At 37.8% G+C, this 22,074-nt stretch overlaps 1 protein-coding gene across 10 annotated transcripts in view; it reads right to left on the bottom strand.

The window, feature by feature from the left end:
* Positions 1-22,074, bottom strand: part of MYOCD (myocardin) — a 168,539-nt gene that overhangs the window by 4,168 nt on the left and 142,297 nt on the right. For all 10 annotated transcript variants that reach the window (XM_069076812.1, XM_069076809.1, XM_069076810.1 and 7 more), the window contains 4 exons: positions 20,306-20,553; positions 18,141-18,288; positions 13,746-14,681; positions 1,907-2,050 (listed from right to left, as the gene is read on the bottom strand). In XM_069076812.1, coding sequence (XP_068932913.1) covers positions 1,907-2,050; positions 13,746-14,681; positions 18,141-18,288; positions 20,306-20,553 — 1,476 coding nt within the window. The remainder of the gene's footprint in view (positions 1-1,906; positions 2,051-13,745; positions 14,682-18,140; positions 18,289-20,305; positions 20,554-22,074) is intronic.

Below are 22,074 nucleotides of genomic sequence, written 5' to 3'. Positions count from 1 at the left end.
ACCACCTAGTTAACTTTACTGCTAAATCTTGGCTAGAGATTAGTGAAAATGAGAATTTTTTCCCAGTCAGGTTCATGGGTCCCCTAAAATTTGTCCATGTATTTCTTGGGATTGTGTGGACCTCAATTTAGGAACCCCTATTCTAGAAAGAAAAAAAAATCATGCAGTTACCTGCTTTACTACATCCTTATAAGTGGGAGGCTGTGTTATCTCTGAAAATCCTGAACTTGACTTTGAAAAAGTTGGGGATGAAATGGAAAGTTTTGGACCTGCCTGACAAGAAGAATGTAAAACAGCCATCTGCATGAGGAAAGTACAGGGAAAGGAGATCAATGTATAGCCCATGTCTTTTTTTGAAAGAGTAGTTCTAATTTTGGTAATCTAGATTAAAACAAAAACAAATAAAACATATTGTCTTGTTGTATGGAACTGAGTAAACCTCCTAGCAAAATGTTTCCTAATTTATCAGACTAAACAGCATAGTCTCAGTTGTAGCTGTGGGAGCCTATTCTTGCTATATAGAGTTGCCTTGTTTGATATGCTTTCCTTTAGAAGGGATCCCCTTTCTCTGACAGCAAAAGAGTAAGAGGAAAGGAAAAAATGAGAAGTTAAACATAAAGTCATAAAAGACCAAGAAAATTTCTTTTCTGCATCTTTCCATTAAAAAAGTATGTGTATTGGATGGCTAGTTGGTGCAATGAATAGAGCACTGGCCCTAGAGTCAGGAGGACCTGAGTTGAAATCTGGCCTCAGACACTTAACACTTACTATATGTGTGACCTTAGGTGAGTCGCTTAACCCAAATTGCCCTCTTCCTCCCCTCCAAAAAGAAAAAAAATTGTGTGTATTCCCAAAGAATATTATAAGTGCAAGTTACTTACATTTTGATTCCTTAAATTCAGCTTTATTTCATTCATAAGGTATATCTTATATGCTTGACTGGACATCTCAGTTTCTTTTCTATGGAGTCTATGATGGCTTGCTTGGGAATAGGTTGCTGTTTCCCTCCACTCCCCTGTAACCAACCACTTCTTAGTAGGATCATGAAGCTCTTCTTGTTTGAAGTCCTTCACTCAAAGGTTTCTCACTAGTAGAGATACAATTTACTGGCTATACTACTATCCTTACTGGCTATCCTCTCTTCTTTTGCAGAGGAGATATTTTCAGGCTATGTTCCTTATGCCCTACCACCTTTTTAGCAATGCCTACCCCCAAGAATGTCTCCTAATTTTAGCTTCCAGTGTGCACCTACATAAATCCTCTACCAGGAAACTAATTGGCTTGCTTTTTTTTTTTTATCATTTCTCAAACATGTCATACATAGTTCTCCTGCTATGATAATAGTGTTATTAATAGAAAATGGAGTCAGAAGGAACTGGTTTGTTGATAGATGCTTAGTTCAATTTTGGGATGGAGTGATGGGATTGATTGTCTTCTTAGACTTTGGTGCAACTCTAGAATGGCTCAGTGGATGGAGCTCTGGGCATTGGAATCAGGGAGACCTGAGTTTAAATCCCACTTCAGACTTACTAGCAGTGTGATTCTGGGCAAGTCACTTAACCTCTGTTTCCTTAATCTGCTAGAAAAACCACTCCAGTATTCTTGCCAAGAAAATCCCATGGATGGGAACACAAAGAGTCAGACATGACTGAACAAACAGTAAACAAGGCAATATAAGGACCAGTAGATTTTAAAAGAAGACATTTCCACTCCACTACCAGATTCCTGTGACATTTTCAAATTCATATCCCCCTGAGTCATATAAGTAGCTCCAAAATGGAGAAATTTATTAATAAAATTTCCTTTTCCCCCTGGATTCAGTAATTTGTTCTAATAGTCACAGGAAAAAGATTGGGCAGGAGAAAGATTCAAGTGATACCCATAAAAGATATTCTTAGAAACTTACCTTGTGTTTTGTATCAGGGCTTTTGGAAGAAGCATTAACTCTGGTAACCTGCCTACTATCTGGTTGGGTACCAAGGAAGGGAGTGCAGAGATTGGATGACTCAGGAGAGAAGCCTGATGTACTGTCATCTTGTACTCCTGAGCTCTATAGAAAGAAACAAGAGGTAAAGATGACATGTCTTCAGATACAGCCTTTTAGGATCATGGATCTAGAGCTTGAAGGGACCTTAGAGGTAATTTAGTTTCATCCCTTCATTTGACTTTCCAAAGGTCACAAAGATAGGATCAGAGGCTGAACTTAAACCCTGCTTCTTTGATTGAAGTTGCTGCTATTTCCTCAGTACCACACCTTGCCTTAGGTGGTCTAGTAATCCCTTTAATGCTATACAATTAATTTTCTTAAAACAACTTTATACATCTTACCCCCTGACAAAAACCATCATATTTCCTAACTTCTGAATGGGTACTATATATTTCTCATTGCTCAATACTAGCTTTCCTCCACACTTTCTCAATTCAATTCATCTCAACAAGCATTTGAATGTCTTTTATGTACCAGAAGCTGGGAATACAGACAAAAAAAGGAAATAGCTTCTTTCCTCAAGGAGTTAACATTCTCCTAGAGGGAAGTAATAGGTACAGAAGTAAATGCATACAAAATTTATTCAAAGTAAAGGTATCACCTTGCAGAGACAAGGAAGAGTTGTAATTACCCTTGCCTCACATGAAGAGGTGGCCCCTGTCCTTTGCAAGGCTAACCTCTCCACATGCACAAGAGATCTCATTTCATCCCTAGCCTTTCTTCCCACTATCCCAGTTCTCTCACTTATCTTCAGTTTCTTCCTGTCCATTGTTTACTTCCCAAATGCCTGTAAATAGTTCTCTTCCCTCTCTAGCACCACTTCTGAGTCAAAAGGAATAACCTATTTTCCGAAGAATCAATTTTAATTTTTCAATTATTCTAAATATTAGTCAGGTTATTTTCTTTCCTGGAATCTCTTTTCCTACTTTTGGTCTTAGTTCTGCCATCTGGAGTCACACATCTAATAATCAAGTAACATAACTTCAATATTTCCTAAAACTATTTGATCTTTGACATATATTCCAATCTAAAATCCATGATCCTGTCCCCATAAACCAGTTCTCACTTTTAACTTCCCCAATTCTTTTAGTGATACCATTTGTTTTATCAGGATCAAAACTTCTGATTGATGTTTTACTCCATGCTCCTCCTGGCCCTCTATATCCAAAGCGTTTCCAAGTTCTGTTGATGCAGTTTCTTTCTAATTCATCATCTCAGCACCAGTCCCACTACCCTTAGCCTGTTTCAGGTTCTTATTACCTCTTACTTAGACTATTGCAAAAGCCTACTAACTGCTCTATCTGGTTTCAAAATTTCTTCTTTAATTCGTCCTATACCCACTGACAAATTAATTCCCCATGACTGGCAGTTAAAATAGTCCTTTGATTGTGTAATTTACCTACCCAAAACACTGTCTACTATGAAAACTACAAACTTCTTACCCTACTAGCAGTCAGTTCCACAATTTGGTCCCAACAACAATTCCAGCCTTAAAGCCCACAGCTACTATCCTATACCCATATCTCAAGTAAGCTAGACTACTCCCTTTTTCCTAAACTGTCTTCCTGGAATGCCATTAAAATCTGACTCATTTTTCAAAAGTAAGCTCAAGTATTCTTTTTTTTTTCAAATGCTGTATTAACTTCTGATTTACATAATTCATTTCCACCAGATTTTGAGTTACAAATTTTCTCCCCATTTTTCCCATATCCACCTCCCCAAAATAGCAGTCTCATGGGATATCCCCTCCTCCAATCTGCTCTCTCCCATATTTTCTCCCATACCCCTTTGGACTTTTCCAGTAGGGCATGGTGGATCTCTATGCCCCAGTGCCTGTATATCTTATTTCCCAATTACATGTAAAACAGTATTAATAATAGTGTGTGTATATGTATGTATATATTTAAACATTTGATTTTAAAACTTTGAATTCCAGATTCATTCCTTTCCTTCCTTGTCACCCACCCTTACTGGGAAGATAAACTGTTCAGTATAGGTTGTACATGTGTAGCTAATGCGAAACAATAACATAGTAGATATATTGTAAAAGACTGACTATATTTCCCTCCCTCTTATTCCACTTCCCACTTGTTCTATTCTCTACTTTGATCCTGTTCCTTTTCAAAAGTGGGCGCTTCCAACTTCCCTCCCCACCCCCAGCCTGCTCTCCCTTCCATCATCGCCCCTCTCATCCCCTTCCCCCCTAATCTCCTATAGGGTGAGATATCTCACTTATTGTGTATTTCATTCCCTCCCCGAACCAAATTCAATGAGAATAAGGTTGACCCATTCCCTTTTGCCTTCCTATTCTTCCCCTCCATTGTAACCATTTTCACTTGCCTCTTCTAAATGAGATAGCTTACCCCATTCTGTTTCTTAGCATCTCCTCTCATTATATTCCTCTCTCACCTCTTAATTTCATCTTTTAAGTATCATCCCTTCCTATTTACTTGGTCCTGTGCCCTCTATCTATGTATACCTGTAAACATATATACATACATTCACATATGTATTCATATGCCCATATACCCTCATATATAGACATATATATATATATATATATATATATATATATATACATACATATATATTTCTATTCCCTTCAACTATTTTCATACTGATAAAAGTTTCATCAGTTACAATTATTGTTTTTCCATGGAGGAATGTTAATAGTTCAACTTTGATAAGTTCCTTATAATTTCTTTTCCCCATTTACCTTCTAATGTTTCTCTTGCTTCTTGTATCTCAATGTCAAATTTTCTATTCAACTCTGTTTTTTTTTCAGCATGAATGCTTGAAAGTTCTCTATTCCACTGAATGACCATATTTTCCCCTGAAACATGATACTCAGTTTTGCTGGGTAGGTGACTCTTGGTTTTAATCCCAGCTCCTTTGCCCTCCAGAATATCATATTCCAAGCCCTTTGATCCCTCAGTGTAGAAGCTGCCAGATCCTGGGTTATCCTGATTGTGTTTCCACAATATTCAAATTGTTTCTTCCTGGCTGCTTGTAATATTCTCTGCTTATTCTGGAAATTCTGGAACCTGGCTATAATATTCTAGGAGTTTTCTTTTTGGGATCTTTTTCAGGAGGTGATCAGTGGATTCTTTCAACCTCTATTTTGCCCTCTGGTTCTAAAATATCAGGGCAGTTTTCTTTGAGAACTTCCTGGAGGATGATTTCTAGGTTCTTTCTTTGATCATGTCTTTCAGGTAGTCCAATAATTTTAAAATTATCTCTCTTGGATCTATTTTCCAGGTCAGTGGTTTTTCTTATGAGAGATTTCACATTGCTTTCTATTCTTTCATTTGTTTGGATCTGTCTAACAGCATCTTGATTTCTCATAAAGTCATTAGCTTCCATTTGCTCCAATCTAATTCTGAAGCAATGGTTCTCCTCAGTGAGCTTTTGAGATTCTTTTTCCATCTGGCAAATTTGACTTTTTGAGGAGTTCTTCTCCTCATTACCTTTTTGAGCCTCTTTTGCCATTTGAGTCAGTCTGTTTTTTAAGGTATTATTTTCCTCAGTCAGGCTGTTGATTCTCATTTCGTAATTTTCTTGCATTGTTCTCGTTTCTCTTCCCAATTTTTCCTCCACTTCTCTTATCTGCTTCTTAAGGTCCTCTATGGCCTGTAACCAGCTTGTATTTTCTTTTGAAGCTTTTGGTGCAGGAATTTTGACTTCACTGTCTTCTTCCTGTTCCATGCTTTGCTCCTTTTTGTCCCTAAAATAGGAGTCTAATGTTGGAATCTTCTGTCTTCTTTTTTTCCTTTGCCTGGTCAAGTCGCCCCTCAGTCACTTGACCCCTGGGCTTTTTGCCACATTAGGACTCTGCCACCAGACAGTGGAGCTTTCATCCCAAACTCTGGGGCTTTCTCAGCTGCCAGAGGTATTAGTTGCGTGCCCTCTATGAGGCCTCCACATGCTCTGGCAAGCTGGACACATACTCCAGGACCTCCACGCTAGACTGAAATCCAGATCCAAGCAGGTTAAAGCAAGAGCGATTACCCCTCAGACTGGTCGCTTGGTCCCCCTACACTCTGCAGTCCAAGAGCTGAAACTGCCATATGGTGCTGGCTGGCTGTGTCAGAGTCTCAGTGGCTTTTTGCCCTGGGGGCAAAAGCCATGCACTCCAATTTACTGGGTCCCAAAGTCCAGACTGCCCTGACCTCTCACTTTGTCCTTCCCATCTATGTGTTGATAATTCTGGAAATGGCCACAGCTGCTGCTGATCTGGAGTCACTTAGTCTGGTGGCTGGTCAGGCCCACCCTGGGGCTAAAACCTCTGGCTCTTGAGAGGCTTGGCTTGGCTCCCACAGTGCTGCGCTGGACAATTCCTGCCGACCCACCTGGCTGCCCTCAGCTGGAGGTTAGCTTCTCTGTGTCATTTTGTGGGTTTTTCAGCTCCAAAGTTTGTTCAGAGTCCCTTTTCTACATTTATTGGGAAAGGTGGAAGCCTGAGCAGCTCAGAGGTCCTGCTTCTATTCCACCATCTTGAGTACTCATATTCTTGAAGTCTTACCTGATCACAAGTCATTTAGTCCCAATTTATCTTTGACAATAAATCTCTTCTATGGTTGTCTTATTGCCTTCCAAAGCAGTATATTCTATTTTTTTAAATCAGCTCTAATATTTAAGAAATTTTCTGTATGTGTAGGTGAAATCTGCTTCTCAGCAGCTTCTAACTTTCTTGCCCTCATTCCTCCCTCTGAGACAAAGAAGAATAAATGTAATATCTCTTCCATATAACAACCTTCAAATTTTTTTTTTTTCTTTTTGGAGGGCAATTGGGGTTGAGTGAATTGCCCAAAGTCAACACGGCTAGTTTTTGTGTTAAGTGTCTGATGCCAGATTCCAGGGCCAGTTCTCTATTCACTACACCACCTAGCCGCTCCAACCTTCAAATATTTGAAGAAGGTGATCATTCTTTTGCTCTCTAGTTTAAACAACTCTGAATCTTTCTATGATATGATCTTAAACCCCTTTGAAGTTATGTGAAATGATAAATTTCTCTCTTCTGGGCATTCTTTAGATTACTGATGTTCTTCTACAGCACACAGAAGTGAACATAACATTTTCTATGTAGATGAACCAAGGTGAAATACAGTGGATTCATCATTTACCTTGCTTTGTGTCCTATACTTCTCAAAGAAGTAGCTAGGTAACACAGTGGATAGAGTGTTGAGTTTGCAATGAGGTTGGAAGACCTCAGTTTAAATTTGGCTTCAGATACCTATTAGTTGTGTGATTCTAGGCAAGTCACTCGACTTCTGTTTGCATTGGTTTACTCAACCATAAATTGGCACTAGTAATAGCACCTACTTCCCAGGGGTTTGTAAGGATCAAATGAAATAATATTTGTAAAGTGATTAATACAGTGCCTAGCACATAATAGATGCTTAATAAATGGCCATTATCTACTACTTTTCCCACCACTGCTAAATGCAATTTAAGATCAAATTATCTATTTTGACTACCACATCACATTGTTGCCTCATATTAAGATTGCAGTGCACTGAAACTCCCAGAAAATTTTCTGGAAAGCAGTTACCTCCCTACCTTCCCCAGTCTTGTACTTATGAAGTTCATTTTTTGAAATTAATTTATTATCCCTATTAAATTTCATCTTGGATCAACACTCTAATTTATCCATCTATAACTTACTAATATTATCACTACTAATTTTGAATCTCAAATATTCATTGAAATATGAGTTATCCTTCCCAGCTTTGTGTTATTTTTATATATGATCACCATGCCATCTATGCTATCATCAAAGTTCAATGAGAGGACAGAGTAATTTGATTGATAAAATTATCAAACAGTATAAGGCCAAGATTTGAGGATGCACCATGACAGACTTCCCTTTAAAAATAACATCAATCCAATCCCCTAGCAATTCTAGGAGTTCTGAATCAGTCTGCTTAGTTGTAGTATCATCTGGGTCATCGTTCCACTTGTCCATGAAATAGCTTTGCTGAAATCTAGGCAAACTATAGACAGAACATTCTTCTTCTTACTAGCCTAGTAACTCTATGGCAAGGGGGAACGAAAAGAGTATGGCATGAAAAAACAAACAGCATTTGAGTAAACAACATTATTTATAATACAGATAAATTACATTATTTATAGTACAGATAAAATTACTCCCACATCCTATCATATATGTATTATTATCCCACAGGTTAACATATCAACACTTGAGAGGACACATGCATAGAAAGGGCACATAAACAGAGAATATATGTGCCAGAGGAAGCCAAGTAGTAAGGACAACTCTAGCTGCCTCAGGAGTATCCTTCATTTCTCATTCTCCAGTGCTGCTTCTACTGCTACCCCCTCCCTCCAATACTACTGATTTCCTCTTGTGATGTCATCAGGTCTTTACTGGGTTGTGGTCTTCTCCTTATTTGTTCTCTCTGCCATGCTGATTGGCCTCTACTGATGTTTCAGTTGAGTTTCTCTTTCCTACCAAAAGTTAGATTCTAACTCTTTATATGGCCTCTTCCTCTATGGAGAGGGAGTCTATTCAGCATATTCAGTCCATATCCCTGGAACTATGGCATAACCTGTTCTTAATTAAGCCATGCTCACTATTTGTAGTCATTACTTCCTTTTATAGACTTCAATAATCATTCCTTCAATAGTTTGTTCAAGAATTTTACCAGAAAACAAATTCAAGCTCACTGGACAAAATTTGTGGACTCTATTCACCCCACACCATTTCTCCTTATTCAACTCTACATCAGTCTTTTGAAGATCACTGACAGTGGCTTACAAAAAAAATCTATCAGTACTTTTAATAATTTGAAATGTAGTTGCTTGGACCTTGTGAACTAACTCATCATGCATAGCTTGGTCTCCTCCTATCTTTTTATATCATTCTCCAAATTCCTAGTAGCCATTTTCACTCATTTGGATCTCATCCATGTGATGTACTCACTCCCTCTTCTGAAATGCAACAGCTTACTGTAACTTTCTTATCATTTGCACTTTTATTATCCCTACTCTTAGGTTGAAAGGCCTTCAAAGGCAGAGACAATATCTCATTTATCTTTTAATCACTCATGGTATCTGGCATATACTCAATAAATATTTGTTGGATGCGTGAAGTAACTTTTCTCCTGGAAAATAATCTTTAGAATAGTTTCACACTATTATAATGCATAAACACATAGTATTGGTTGAAAACCTTTTCATATTACCATGATGGAATGCTCAAAGACATGGCAAAAACACCAAAACAAAATGACCATACAGAAATAAGACCAGTTGTATTTTAGTCAAAATGACACTTTGATATACAAGTAAATAATGAGGTCCAAATAAAAGTCCTTCAAAAACCACCTTGAGAGATTATATACTTATGTTAATAAGACTGACATTGTTAATTTTTTAAGCTTTTAATTAGGAATTGCCTTGAGATCCTGGGTACATTCTTTTGAATATTTTTAGGGAGGGCAAAAATACACTTTTGACTTTAAAAACTAACTAAAAATCAGGGTGGAGCCCCGATGGTGGCATAGAATCAGGAAAACTCCATGTTCTTCCCCCATAACCACCTCAAATATCTATGAAAAATTACTCTAAACAAACTTTAGGGCTACAGAACCCACAAAGTGACAGAAAGAAACAAATCTCCCGCTGAAGGCAGCCTGACAGGCCTGCAGGAAGGGTCCATTGCAGTGCAGTAGTAGCAGAGCCAAGCCCCGCCTGAGTCTGCAATTGTAGCCTCAGGGTGCCCCGACCAGCCATAGCTAAAGGGATTTCAGGAGAGTGGATCACCAGCAGCTGTGGTGGTTTCCAGAATTATCAACCCATAAATGCCAAAGGCAAAATGAGAGGTCAGAGGTCAGTGTGGACTTTGGGAACAGGGGGTCTGGGAGTGCAGTCTGGCCTCTGCCCCTGGAGGGATGAGCAGCTGAGGTGTGGTGGCACAGCCACATGGTTGCTTCAGAGCTCCTGGCCTGAAGATTGTAGGGGAACCAAGTGATCATTCTGAGGGGTAATCGCTCTTGGTTTAACTTACTTGGATCTGTATTGTTGTCTAAGGTGGAGATTCTGAGGTGCGTGACCAATGAGCCAGAGTTTGTGGGGGCTGTAGAGATGGTACCCTCGTAATAGCTATGGAAGCTGCAAGACCCCCAGCAATTTGGGACAAAGCTCTCCCCTCTGGAAGCAGAGTTCTACTGTGGCAAAGAGCTCAAAAGTCAAGTAATTGAGTAGCAACATGAGTAAGCAAAGGAAGCAAAGCAAGCACAGCAATCCAATTTTACATTCCTTTCTTTTTGTGGAAAAATGGAATCAAAGCATGGAACAGGAGGAAGCCAACAAAGTCAGAACTCCTTCACAAAAAGCTTCCATGAAAAATATGAATTGGTTACAGGCCATGGAGGAGCTCAAGAAGGATTTTGAAAATCAATAAGAGAAGTAGAGGAAAAATTGGGAAGAGAAAAGAAAATGATGCAAGAAAATCATGAAAAGAGAGTCAACAGCCTGACTGAAGAAAATAATACCTTAAAAAATAGACTAACTCAAATGGCAAAAGAGGCTCAAAAAGCCAATGAGGAGAAGAATGTCTTAAAAAGTTGAATTTGCCAGATGGAAAAAGAATCTCAAAAGGTCACTGAAAAGAATAATTCCCTCAGAATTAGATTAGAGCAAATGGAAGCTAGTGACTTTATGAGAAATCAAGTTACTATTAAAAAGATACAAACTAATGAAAAAATAGAAGGCAATATGAAATATATCATTGGAAAAACCACTGACCTGGAAAATAGATCCAGGAGAAATAATTTAAAAATTATTGGACTACCTGAAAGCCATGATCAAAAAAGGAACCTAGAAATCATCCTTCAAGAAATTCTCAGGACGGCCAGGTAGCACAGCAAGTAAGAGCACCGGCCCCAGTGTTGGGATGACCTGGGGATCAAATCCGTGCTCAGATACTTAGCACTACACCCAGAAATAACTGGCAGTGTAACCTTGAGCAAGTTACTTAGCCACAATTGCTTAAAAAAAAAAAGAAATTCTCAAGGAAAATTGGCTGATGTTTTAGAATCAGAGGGCACAACAGAAGTTGAAAGAATCCACTGATCACCTCCTAAAAAAGATCCCAAAAAGAAAACCCCTAGGAATATTATACAAGCATTATACAATATTATACAAGCAGCCAGGAAGAAACAACTTGAATATTGTAGAAACACAATCAGGATAACACAGGACCTAGAAGCTTCTACATTGAGGGATCAAAGGGCTTGGAATATGATATTCCAGGGGTCAAAGGAGCTGAGATTAAAACAAAGAATCACCTACTCAGCAAAACTGAGTATCATGTTTCAGGGGAAAAATATGGTTATTCAATGACATAGAGTACTTTTAAGCATTCTTGATGAAAAAACCAGAGTTGAATAGAAACTTTGACATTCAAATACAAGAAGCAAGAGAAGCATGAGAAGTTAAACAGAGAAAAGAAATCATAAGGAATTTATCACAGTTGAACTATTTACATTCTTATATGGAAAAATGATAATTGTAACTTGTGAAACTTTTCTCAATATGAGAAGAGTTCAAGGGAATATAAATGTAGATATATATACATACATACATATGTCTATATAGGAGGGTATATGGGCATATGAATACATATGTGAGTGTGCATATATATGTGTACAGATATACATAGACAGAGGGCACAGGACCAATTGAATAGGAAGGGATGATACTTAAAAGGTAAAATTGAGAGTTGGGAGAGGAATCTAATGGGAGGAGATGGAGAGAGACAGAATGTGGTAAATTATCTCATATAGAAGAGGCAAGGGAAAATTGTTACAACGGAGGGGAAGAACAGGAAGGCAAAAAGGAATGGGTCATCCTTACTCTCATTGAATTTGGCTTAGGGAGGGAATGACATACATACCAAACAAGGTATCTTGCCCTACAGGAGAGTAGGGGGGAAGGAGATGAGGGCGGGGGGAATGATGGAGGGGAGGGTAGGTTGGAGGGGGAGGGAAGCTAGAAGCACACACTTTTGAAAAAGGACAGGGTCAAAATAGAGAATTGACAAGGGGTGGGGGGGGGATAGGATGGAGGGAAATATAGTCAGTCTTTCACAATATATCCACTATGGAAATGTTTTGTGTAGCTACTTATGTACAACCTATATTGAATTGCTTATCTTCCCAGTAAGGATGAGTGACAAGGGAGGAAGGGAAAGAATCTGTAATCCAAAGTTTTAAAATCAGATGTTTAAAAAAATATTATTATTATTATTTTTACATGCAACTGGGAAATAAGATATACAGGCTCTGGGGTATAGAGATCCATCTTGCCCTACTGGAAAGTTGGAGGGGAAATGGAGGAGGATATAAGAGAGAGCAGATTGGGGGAGGAGGTATACAGTGGGATTACTGTTTTGGGGTGGTGGGTAGGGGAAATATAATGAGAAAATTTGTAACTCAAAAATCTTGTGGAAATAAATGATGTAAACTAAAAATAAACATATTTTTTAAAAGAACTAACTAAAAATCTCTGAATGATTAGTTTGGTTAGTTCCTAAAATAAAATACATTTTCAAAAGGTAAAGATTCACCTTTTGTGAAAATATTCAAATAATATGCCTAGTCTTCCAAGGCAATTTCCATAGAGGAGTTCCAACAAGCAATCATAACAACAGTAATACTGTTTTTATTTATTGTATAATAGATGCTGATAAACATAGCCCTGTGAGGCAGTAGGTAGTACAGGTATGTGAAGGGATTTAAATCCTAATAGAAAAGTTAATAGTTTATCTTAGAGGCAATGGTAAACCACTAGAACTTCTTGGGAGAGGACATGACTTGGTAAGACCTGTGCTTTAGGAATAGCCATTGGCAGTTGTAAGGAGGATGATTTAGAGCAGTGAGAGATTGGAGTATGGACTTTTACAAGAGTCCAGACAAGAAAGAGCACATGGGTCTGAACTTTGTTGGTGGCTTTGTGAATGGAAAGAAAGGGACAGATAGCTTTCATTTTAATAAAGTGTTCATGCAGCTAATTCAGGGCAGAGCAGAACCCAAACCTAGTTTCTTGGTACTTGACCCAATGTTCTTTTTATATTATAAGAGCTATCTTCAAATATTTGCTGAACTGCCAGGGGAGAAAAATACAGTGTCACTCTATAGAGTAGAGCTGGGACCAAAAAGACAGCATGGCAGAATTGTTACAGATCTAGACTTAGTCTCAGGAATACCTACATTCAATTCTTGTTTCAAACACATACTATCTGTATGTCCCTGGAAAAGGCACTATAAGTCTCCGATTTCTTGTTTTTAAAATGGGGGAAATAATAGCACCTACCTAACATGGTTGTAAGGACCAAATGAGATAACATCTAAAGTGTCTCAAAAACTTAAAGCATCACAGAAATGCTAGCAATTTTTTCCCTTTGTATCATATACTAGAACCAGTAAAGATCTCAATTTACATGCTACATTTTCCCACTAGATTGTATACTCTTGGAGAGAAGGGCTGTGGTTGTGTAATTTAGCTTTGTACCTTCCTGAGGACCTAGCACAGTGACTAGAAAATAGTCGATATTTAATAAATATTTAAAAAATTGAATTGACTCCCTCCTAAGGAGGCCCAGCTAAGCACAAGGTCTTTTTATGAGGGCCTGTATGGGGAGCATTTCTCTCTTATCCAATAAACTGAAATGACAATCTCTAGCTCTTTAGCAGTTCATTCTTAATAAATTTTAGATATCTCCATAGCTCCTTACCTGAATTGAGCACATTTGACTGCTGTTTTGTGAGAGGCCACTGTGCTTCTCTCCTTGGGAGCTGGAAGACGAAGAGATGAGGTAATGGTTGTTGGGTGATGGGGGCTGACTGATACAGTGTGGACTTTTTACAGCTCCAAGTGGGGAATGTTGGGGAGAATTCTGAGGGCTAAGAAATGTGGAAGAAAGTACTTTGCTCTGTCCTACAGATTCTACAGAATGACTGTTTAGAGGGGGAAGAAGCTGGGCAGGTTCTCGAGTACTAAGTTGGTTCTCTGAATTGTTAGTCTGTATTTGCACAGATGTTTGTTTTGATGGAAAAGGACAGCTGCATACAGTATCTTCTTTCTTGATGGGAACAGCAAAGAAATGTTTCTGTGACTGTTTCTGCTCTGTGCAGTTATTCCTCTTCTGCTTCTGAAGTTGCATCCTCAGCTCTTCCACTTGTCTTTGCTCTTGCTGTAGCTTCATGGTAAGTTCATTAATCACCTTTTGTTTCTCTACTAACATCTTATCCTTCTCAGAATCAATCCCATCTAAATCAGACTGGGTGCAGCACCCATTGAGGCTTCTCATTAGGCTCTCCTCTGTACAAATGTGGACAGGAGAGGGCTTCAGAGCAAATGATGGTGAAGTGTCATTGAATGTATCTGGTAGAGAGCCAGTGACTGAGACATCAGATGAAGCTGGGGAAATGGGTGGTGTGGAACTGGTGCTGCCAAAATGATAGAACCCACTGGGTAAGACACTAGTAGGAGAGGACTGATAACTGGTTAGAGCTGGGTTAACAGGAAAAGTGATAGTAGTTATATCGCTAAAATTTGGTTCTGTGTTCCCAGGGCAGTCCTGGAAGGGTCGAAGACGATTCATGAGGGCTGTTTTGGTGCCTGATACAGGTAGTCCCCTTATTCGAAGTTGTTGTCTCAATTCAGAGACCTAAAAGAACAAAAGAGTTTAGATTATTTTTTCACTATACTCATAAAAAAATCTGTTATTAAGAAGTGTGTAAATGTAACTACATTATTAACTAGCAAAACTCATTATATAATTTAAATTGGCATATGCTGAGTTGAATTTTTCTCTATTCATTTTAACATATATGAGTTTAATAAAATCTGTGAGTTTGCATAGGGGGTAAATGGTGTTGCATATGTAACAGCCTTAGAAAGATGAATCCCACTTGTAATGCCATACATGGAGACAACAAACCTATTTATAGGTTCTAAGCCTACCTCTTTTCTGTTTAATCTCATTTTCCTGAGTCCTAAGAGTATTTTTAGATATTTCCTCATTAATTACTAAATAACCACAACTCTTATTAAACATTGAAGCTCTAAGCCCTTACCTCACTGCATCAAATGTTATTTAATTACCTGAGGAAACCCAATAGTAGTTGTTATTTTTCTCACAGGAAAGAGAGAAGATTATTCCGTGGGCAATGAGGGGTCAGGTAAGGTAATTGAAAAAACTATTAATTAAAAAATATTAATATTAATGCAGCCCCTTTGGAACTATTATTTCTTCGTGTGTGTATGTGGGTATATGTGTGTGTGTGTTTGTATCCCTGATATCTAGCACAATACTTTACTTAGATGCATGAGGTTCTTAATAATTCTTTTTTTATTAGTTGTTCCATTTGGAAATGAATTCAGAAAACTGCAGTGGTATGGAGGAGATAATTGAAAGGGAAAGGCAAAGAGGCTAGCAGACATCAAAATGAAGAACTCAAGCCTTAAATGTCCTCTTGTGGCCATTGGTGATATTGCAATCTTCTTAAAGGTTGAGAGACACTTTTTCAGGTCAGGGAGAAGACATTCCAAATAAAATTATATTTGGTGATAAACTCAGATATATTCACACTTTGAGTCACTCCAAATAAGCTTGGTTATATCTAAACCCACATGACAGCCATCCCTGTATGTGTAAGACAGGTAGCACCAAGCAAAGCATCACATAAGGAATCAAGGTTAGGAATTAGATCACTGCTTTGATTGCAATGCCTTGAACTGAGTAACTATTAAGATTGATTGGCACCTACTTTCATCTTTAAAGTTTACAAAGTATTGTAGAAATATCAATTGTTTAAAAAAATCACATATTCAAAACCTACAATTTCATTTGGGTATAGATGGGGGTGGTGAATCACAGAATTTCAGAGTTAGGAGGATTATTCAACTTCTTACCCCAGGCATAAAACCTTTCTACAGAATTTCTACCAGTTTCCATTTGAATTCTTATAGTTACAGGGTACTCACTAGCTCTTAAAGCATCCCCTATTGGACAGTTCTAATTATTAATGGCAGTTCTTTATGTTGTGGTGAGGTGAAATTTGTCTCCCTGTAATTTCTATTAATTGCATTTCTCCTCTTTAGGGTCAAACAATTAGTCAGTAGACACTTTTAAAAAAATCTATTGTTTGACAGGAACTGGGGACACAAAGGCAAAAAATGAACAATCACTTCCTTCAAGAAGTTTGCATTTTATAGTGGAATATGTTTTACGCCTTGTGAAAAATGGAACCCTTTTGTTCCAGATAAGGCCTGCTAAATTAGTAAGTAATGTTATTTGGGAGATTATTTCATAATCAAATAATCATGTTGTAGGTGGTATTCTGACTTTTTCCAGAAACTCTATAGGTTTATGTTCAAGTCAAAATATACAAAATTCTTGACTCCCACTCTTGGACTCAGCCTCAGTGTTCTATTTTTGTTTTCCTCTTGAATTGTAGTAATTTATCTAGTAGAAGATGTGCTTTTCCTATAGTCAGAGAAACAGAATCATAGAATTAATGTGGCTACAAAGATTCCCTAAAGGTTAATAGCACAGGTTGCTTTTTCAGTACCTTGTGGGGTCCTCCTGAACCTGAGGGCTCATAAAGTCTCTTCCCTTATCTTGAAATACTATAAAACTTCCCCCTGGTCTTGGATCATGGAATTCTTTGTCTCCCCCCCCCCCATCCTGGGTCATAAGATTCCCTTGTCTCCCTTATTTTGTGTCATGCATTGTCCTCATCCTATGTCCTTATCTTGCAAGATTTATCCTGTTCCCAAATCTCCAACCTCCCAATAGAAACCCTAAAAATTACATCAACCTCCTACAGGCTGTATAACTTTCTGTCTATTTAAGTCTGGTCCTTTTCCTATATCAATGCCTTTGTTTAGCTCCTTGCTAAAACTCAGACCTGCTGCTTTTGTGTCAATAAAGCTCCCATTGGCTCAAGAGAAGGTCTAAGTGAATTCTTTCAAATCTGAACCACCTCTCCCAACTCTGACCTCAAGAGAATCACAACTGCAAAGTTTCTCAGAGTTCATATAGTATCTGAAAAGGAACGCTTCTTACAAGGTCCTGGACAAACAGTTGCTAGACATATGTTTCAAGAATCCAATTATAAGAAACTAATTACTTCCTAAGCCATCCCATTTCTATTTTGAATAGCTCTAATTATTAAAGATTTCCTTATATGTAGCTGAAATCTGTCCTTCTGTGACTTGAACTCACTGCTGTTAGTTTTGTTCTCTGCAACTAGACAGAACAAATAAAAACTCTCTCCTTCATGATGAAATATTTGAAGATAGGTATCATTTCTCTTCTTCCTCCCCATTCTCCTTCCCCAACCTTTCCCCTAGTATTCTCTGTCATCTTGGTTCTTTTCTCCAAGTTAAATGTTCTCATTTCATATGACATGTATGTGAGAATCCTTACCATTTTCCTACTCTGAACATATTCTAGCCTACTAATGTCTTTCTTAAAATGTGGCACTAGAATGAACACACTATTCAAGATGCTGTCTAAACAGGTCAGAATACGATGGTGCTGTTATCCCCTCCTTCTAGACACTATGAACAGATGTTTTTGTTAAAAAAATCTTTTGGTTGTAGCCACCAAAATGTGGATAAAATGCCACTAGAGAATTATGAATGGGCTGACCTCAGAGTGTGGAAGATTACATGGAGAAATATCATTTCCCAAGTTCTGCTTCTGAAGCGAACTGTGTAACAATGGGCAAATTGTTGAGGTTATTAGTGTCCCAGGACTCTCTATAAGATAGAGGCAAACTGCAGACTTAAATCAGCATAGGGAGTTTACACAATGGGAATTTCCTACAATGATGAAATCATACTTCCCCACCTTTGAATATTGTCTTTATAGATCCTCTCAAGGAAAGGAGTCAAGTTACTTCTCTGGATTTGACGGCAATTAATTCATATTATATAATACATCATTAGTATGGAGCAGGGAGTTCTAAAAAGTGGTTGGTGACTGGGATGTTATGCAGTAACAAAATTCCCTCTCTCCTCCGCCACAACACACATATAGAGTCCTATTGTATTAGCCACATGATATTTGGCAATTGCTGCTACATAATCTTTTCTTAGTAGCCAACAAGACTTATACCTTCAGATCATCCAGATTTGATGGAAGAGGAACCAACTTGAGAGAAGAAATGCCAGTTTGTCCAGAAAAAGTAGTTTTGGCAGGAGACAGAGGAGTATTGCTTATGGAAACTGAGTTTGGATTTCTGATCAATTCTTCATTGGGCTCTCTAAAAATAGACAATGAGATATTTTAGACAACTGCATAGTTTATCTGGCACACAGTAGGTATTTAATAAATGCTTGTTGGTTGATTGATCAGTCAGGCAGTATATTTTCATTTAGGGTCTTCAGTAACAATTTAGGTTTTGGTGTCCATAACCCAGTCCAGGAAAGTTTAGAAGATTGAATATAATGAGAACTAGGCATATTTTCCTCTATGAGATAAGAAATAATGAACAGGGAAGAAATCTTTTTACTATAAATTTATAGAAAGCTAATGACAAAATTTGGGACTAGATCTGTTTCTGAGTATTTTTGGTCAACTCGTTCAGTTGTACAGATCTTGGATATATATTATGTCAAGTACTTAGATGACTTCTCCTTCCCTTCCAAACTATATTTCAAATTGAAAGAAATTAGAAACGTTTTCTCTTTTCCATGTGGAGTTTTCTATCACTCTTTTTGCTCTAAATACAAGTGTTACCTTATCTTATCTAATATATGTTTTCTGAAAAGTGGCACCAAACAAATGACTTTCATAAAATTAAAACCATATTTTGAATGTAAATACCTGTTATTCAAAGGAATTCTTTTATAAATCTTTGTTATTTAAGAAAGAATACATTTGTGATGTGAGATCTCAAATTTATTTGCTTAATAAGTACATATTTTATATATTGGATTTTCTTAAAGTTAGACACAGTGGTATTATAAATAGAAATTATCTCCTTTGTTTCTTTCCAAGAATTAATAGGACTCCTTGAGATGAGGTGTACTTGTTCCCTTAAGGTCAACACCTTTCTGAGGTAACGTTATTTTTTGACTATATGACTTCTCTTCCTTCATCTCTTAGAGTTTTGATTGCTTTGATAAAGAGCCTAGATGTCGGGGTGGCCAGGTAGCACAGCAAGTAAGAGCACCGGCTCCAGTGTTGAGAAGACCTGGAGATCGAATCCCAGGCTCAGACACTTAGCACCCACCCAGAAACACCTGGCTGTGTAACCTTGAAAGTTACTTAACCCCAATTGCTTAGGGGCGGCCAGGTGGCTCAGCAAGTAAGAGCACTGGCTCCAGTGTTGGGATGACCTGGATCAAATCCCGGGCTCAGATACTCAGCACCACACCCAGAAATAACTGGCCGTGTAACCTTGAGCAAGTTACTTAACCCTGATTGCTTAAAAAAAAAAAGAGTCTAGAAGTGAAGTTTCTCCTGACTTCCTAACCTTCTCTGTCCTTTTATTTCTTAATATCACTTTAATTTCAGTTCAGTACCACTTCTTTTGGAGACAGGAAAATATAGGACTACATGCCGATTTTGAATGTGAGGGGGAGGAAGAGCAAAATTCAAATTGATCAAACAAGCTATAGTGACTGCTTACTCAATACTTTAAGTTGTCAGAAGACATGAAATATTATTCTTGTCCTTAAAAGGGTTAAAATTTACATAGAGGAACACAATGCTTTTATTCATTCTAGGTCAGTGGTTTGGTGGAATGACTTATCTTTGTAGACCCCGAACTTCTTACCCTGAGGGATTGCTCTCCTTAAGCTATCTCTTTTATTCACCATCACTTCTCTTCAGACTTATGTCCCTTAATGTTCTTGAAGTTCATGGTTTGGTCTCAATGCCCTGATATCAGATAGCTGGGAAAGCTGAGAAGACAAAGCTAGCACAATAGAAGACAGTATACAACCAGATACAGAATAATGAAAGGTAGCATGCAATCAATGGCTAAGTGACATGCAATAAATAGCCATCTCTAGGGCAGACGTTGGGAAGAAAAGAAAAAAAGAAATTTACATGATAGTTTTGTTGTATGTTTGAAAGGAATAGCAAATTGTGCATAGTAGATTTGCAATTTCATGCACAATCATTGTTTTATTGTACTATGTAATAGAAATGCTAGTTTTAGTCCATAAATTTCAAATAAAACAAAATAAAGAAATAACATATATATGAGAAATTGTAATGATGAGTTCATTAGTTTCCCATTGCCTTCAACCATGTCTCCTAAATTGACTCACTTTAGCTGTGCTTGATGATGCCCTGGGTAGCTGAATCTTTGCTGCTGTTGCTGTTGGCTGAGGATTTGTAGTTGTAGGAAAAGTTGCTGTTGCTGCAGAAGCCTAGCATAGGCAGAGTCCATGGGTGGAGGAGACTTTTCTGCCTTTTGGTCAGGTGGAATGTATTGGTGATATTTTAGCTTCTTCACCTTTGGTTTGGTGTCCTTTGGCTTTTTGTGGCGGTTCTTGCTATCGCTAAAGGACTTAGACTGCAAGGGATATTGGAAAAAATAGCATAAGAATTAGCAGATATACAAGAGAATGAGGGGATACCATGGAAAATGTGATTGGGAAAAATCTCTTAGTAGGGATGTTTTTGAATTACAGAAGCAAAATGCGAAAAAATAAATTTGGCATGTGGCTTCTGGGAGATATGCCTTCTAATGAGAGTGAATCACACTAAATTATCATTTTCAATCTTGGTCATTAAACCAAAATATATCACTTTATGGTGTGGATTGAGAGCTCTGGTCAGTATGTAATTTAGACCTCCTCTGCTCCCTAAGTTGAAAGATGATGGGAGGAAGGCACACTGATTACAACTTAAATGACAAAGAATACACACATCATTGCCAAGATTTGCCATTTAATAATAGCTGACATTTTTAATAATGTTTTAAACTGTATAATATATGTGTATATGTGTGTATGTATATAATCTCACCTGATCCTAACAAAAATTCCTATGAGATAGTTATTACAACTATTATTTCCACTTTACAGATAAAGAAAATGATATTCAGATACATTAAATGTCAGAAGCAAGATTTCCCTGTCAATGTAGTACAGTGGAAAAAAAAATTGGTTCTGGAGTCAGAGGATATGGGTTCAAATGTTGACCTGTGGGAGTTTAGTTAAATCATTTAAAATCTCTGAGCCTTATTTTCCTCATTTGTAAAGATTACAGGGTCAGATCAGATGACTTCTGAGCTTCCTTCTAATTCTAGGATCCTATGACTGCCAGTCCACTACCAAATCATGTTGGCTTTACATGAAACCTACATTGAGATTTGGATACAGCTTACTGACTGTAAGGCTACCCCCTATACCAGGATTTAGTCAACCTAAAATAGAGTAAAGGAAAAATGTGAAAGTTTGGTAATTTGAAGATGTTACATTGAATGAAAAATGTTGATGATATAATGATAAAGGCAAACAGGAAAGTGGTAGTCTTAGTAGAGCAAAAGTAAAGTTATATAATAATTTTCTTCATATTTCCCTACTACTATCTGGGGAGGAGGTTTTCTAATAAGTAGATATGAAAATTCTGGTCTACTTGGTAGGTAGAATAATAATGATATTATTCACAACACTAAGTCAATAGTATTAGTATTGTCCTCATAGCTAAGGAAACAAAACTTGAGGTATACAGTGGTTATATAATCCCTTCCCCTCCACCCATAGTCACAGGGCTGGTAAATGGCATGTTGAGATTAAAACCTAAAGCTTCTGACCAGGATCCTTTCCAATATTCTATGCTGCTTTGATGAGAGTGATAGGTCCAACAGTCAGTTAGCAAGCATTATGTACCAGGTACTGTGCTAAATTCTGGATATACAAATTTAAGCAGTAAGAATGACAGTCCTTGCCTTCAAGGAGCTTACATTTTAATAGGGGAAGGCAAAGAAGAAAACATGTGAAAGGAAGTTTAAAAGGGGGAAAGTGAAAGGAAGAAAGGGCTAGAGAGAAAGGAGGGAAGAAGGAGAAGGAGAAGGGCAGGAGAGGAGAGG

The sequence above is a fragment of the Petaurus breviceps genome, unplaced genomic scaffold, assembly GCF_028583685.1.
Source record: "Petaurus breviceps papuanus isolate PSGF00001 unplaced genomic scaffold, PetGlider_PUasm1.0 90925, whole genome shotgun sequence".
Lineage (NCBI taxonomy): Eukaryota > Metazoa > Chordata > Mammalia > Diprotodontia > Petauridae > Petaurus > Petaurus breviceps.
Note: the sequence above shows the minus strand (reverse complement) of the source record. Positions and strands in the feature narration are given on the sequence as shown.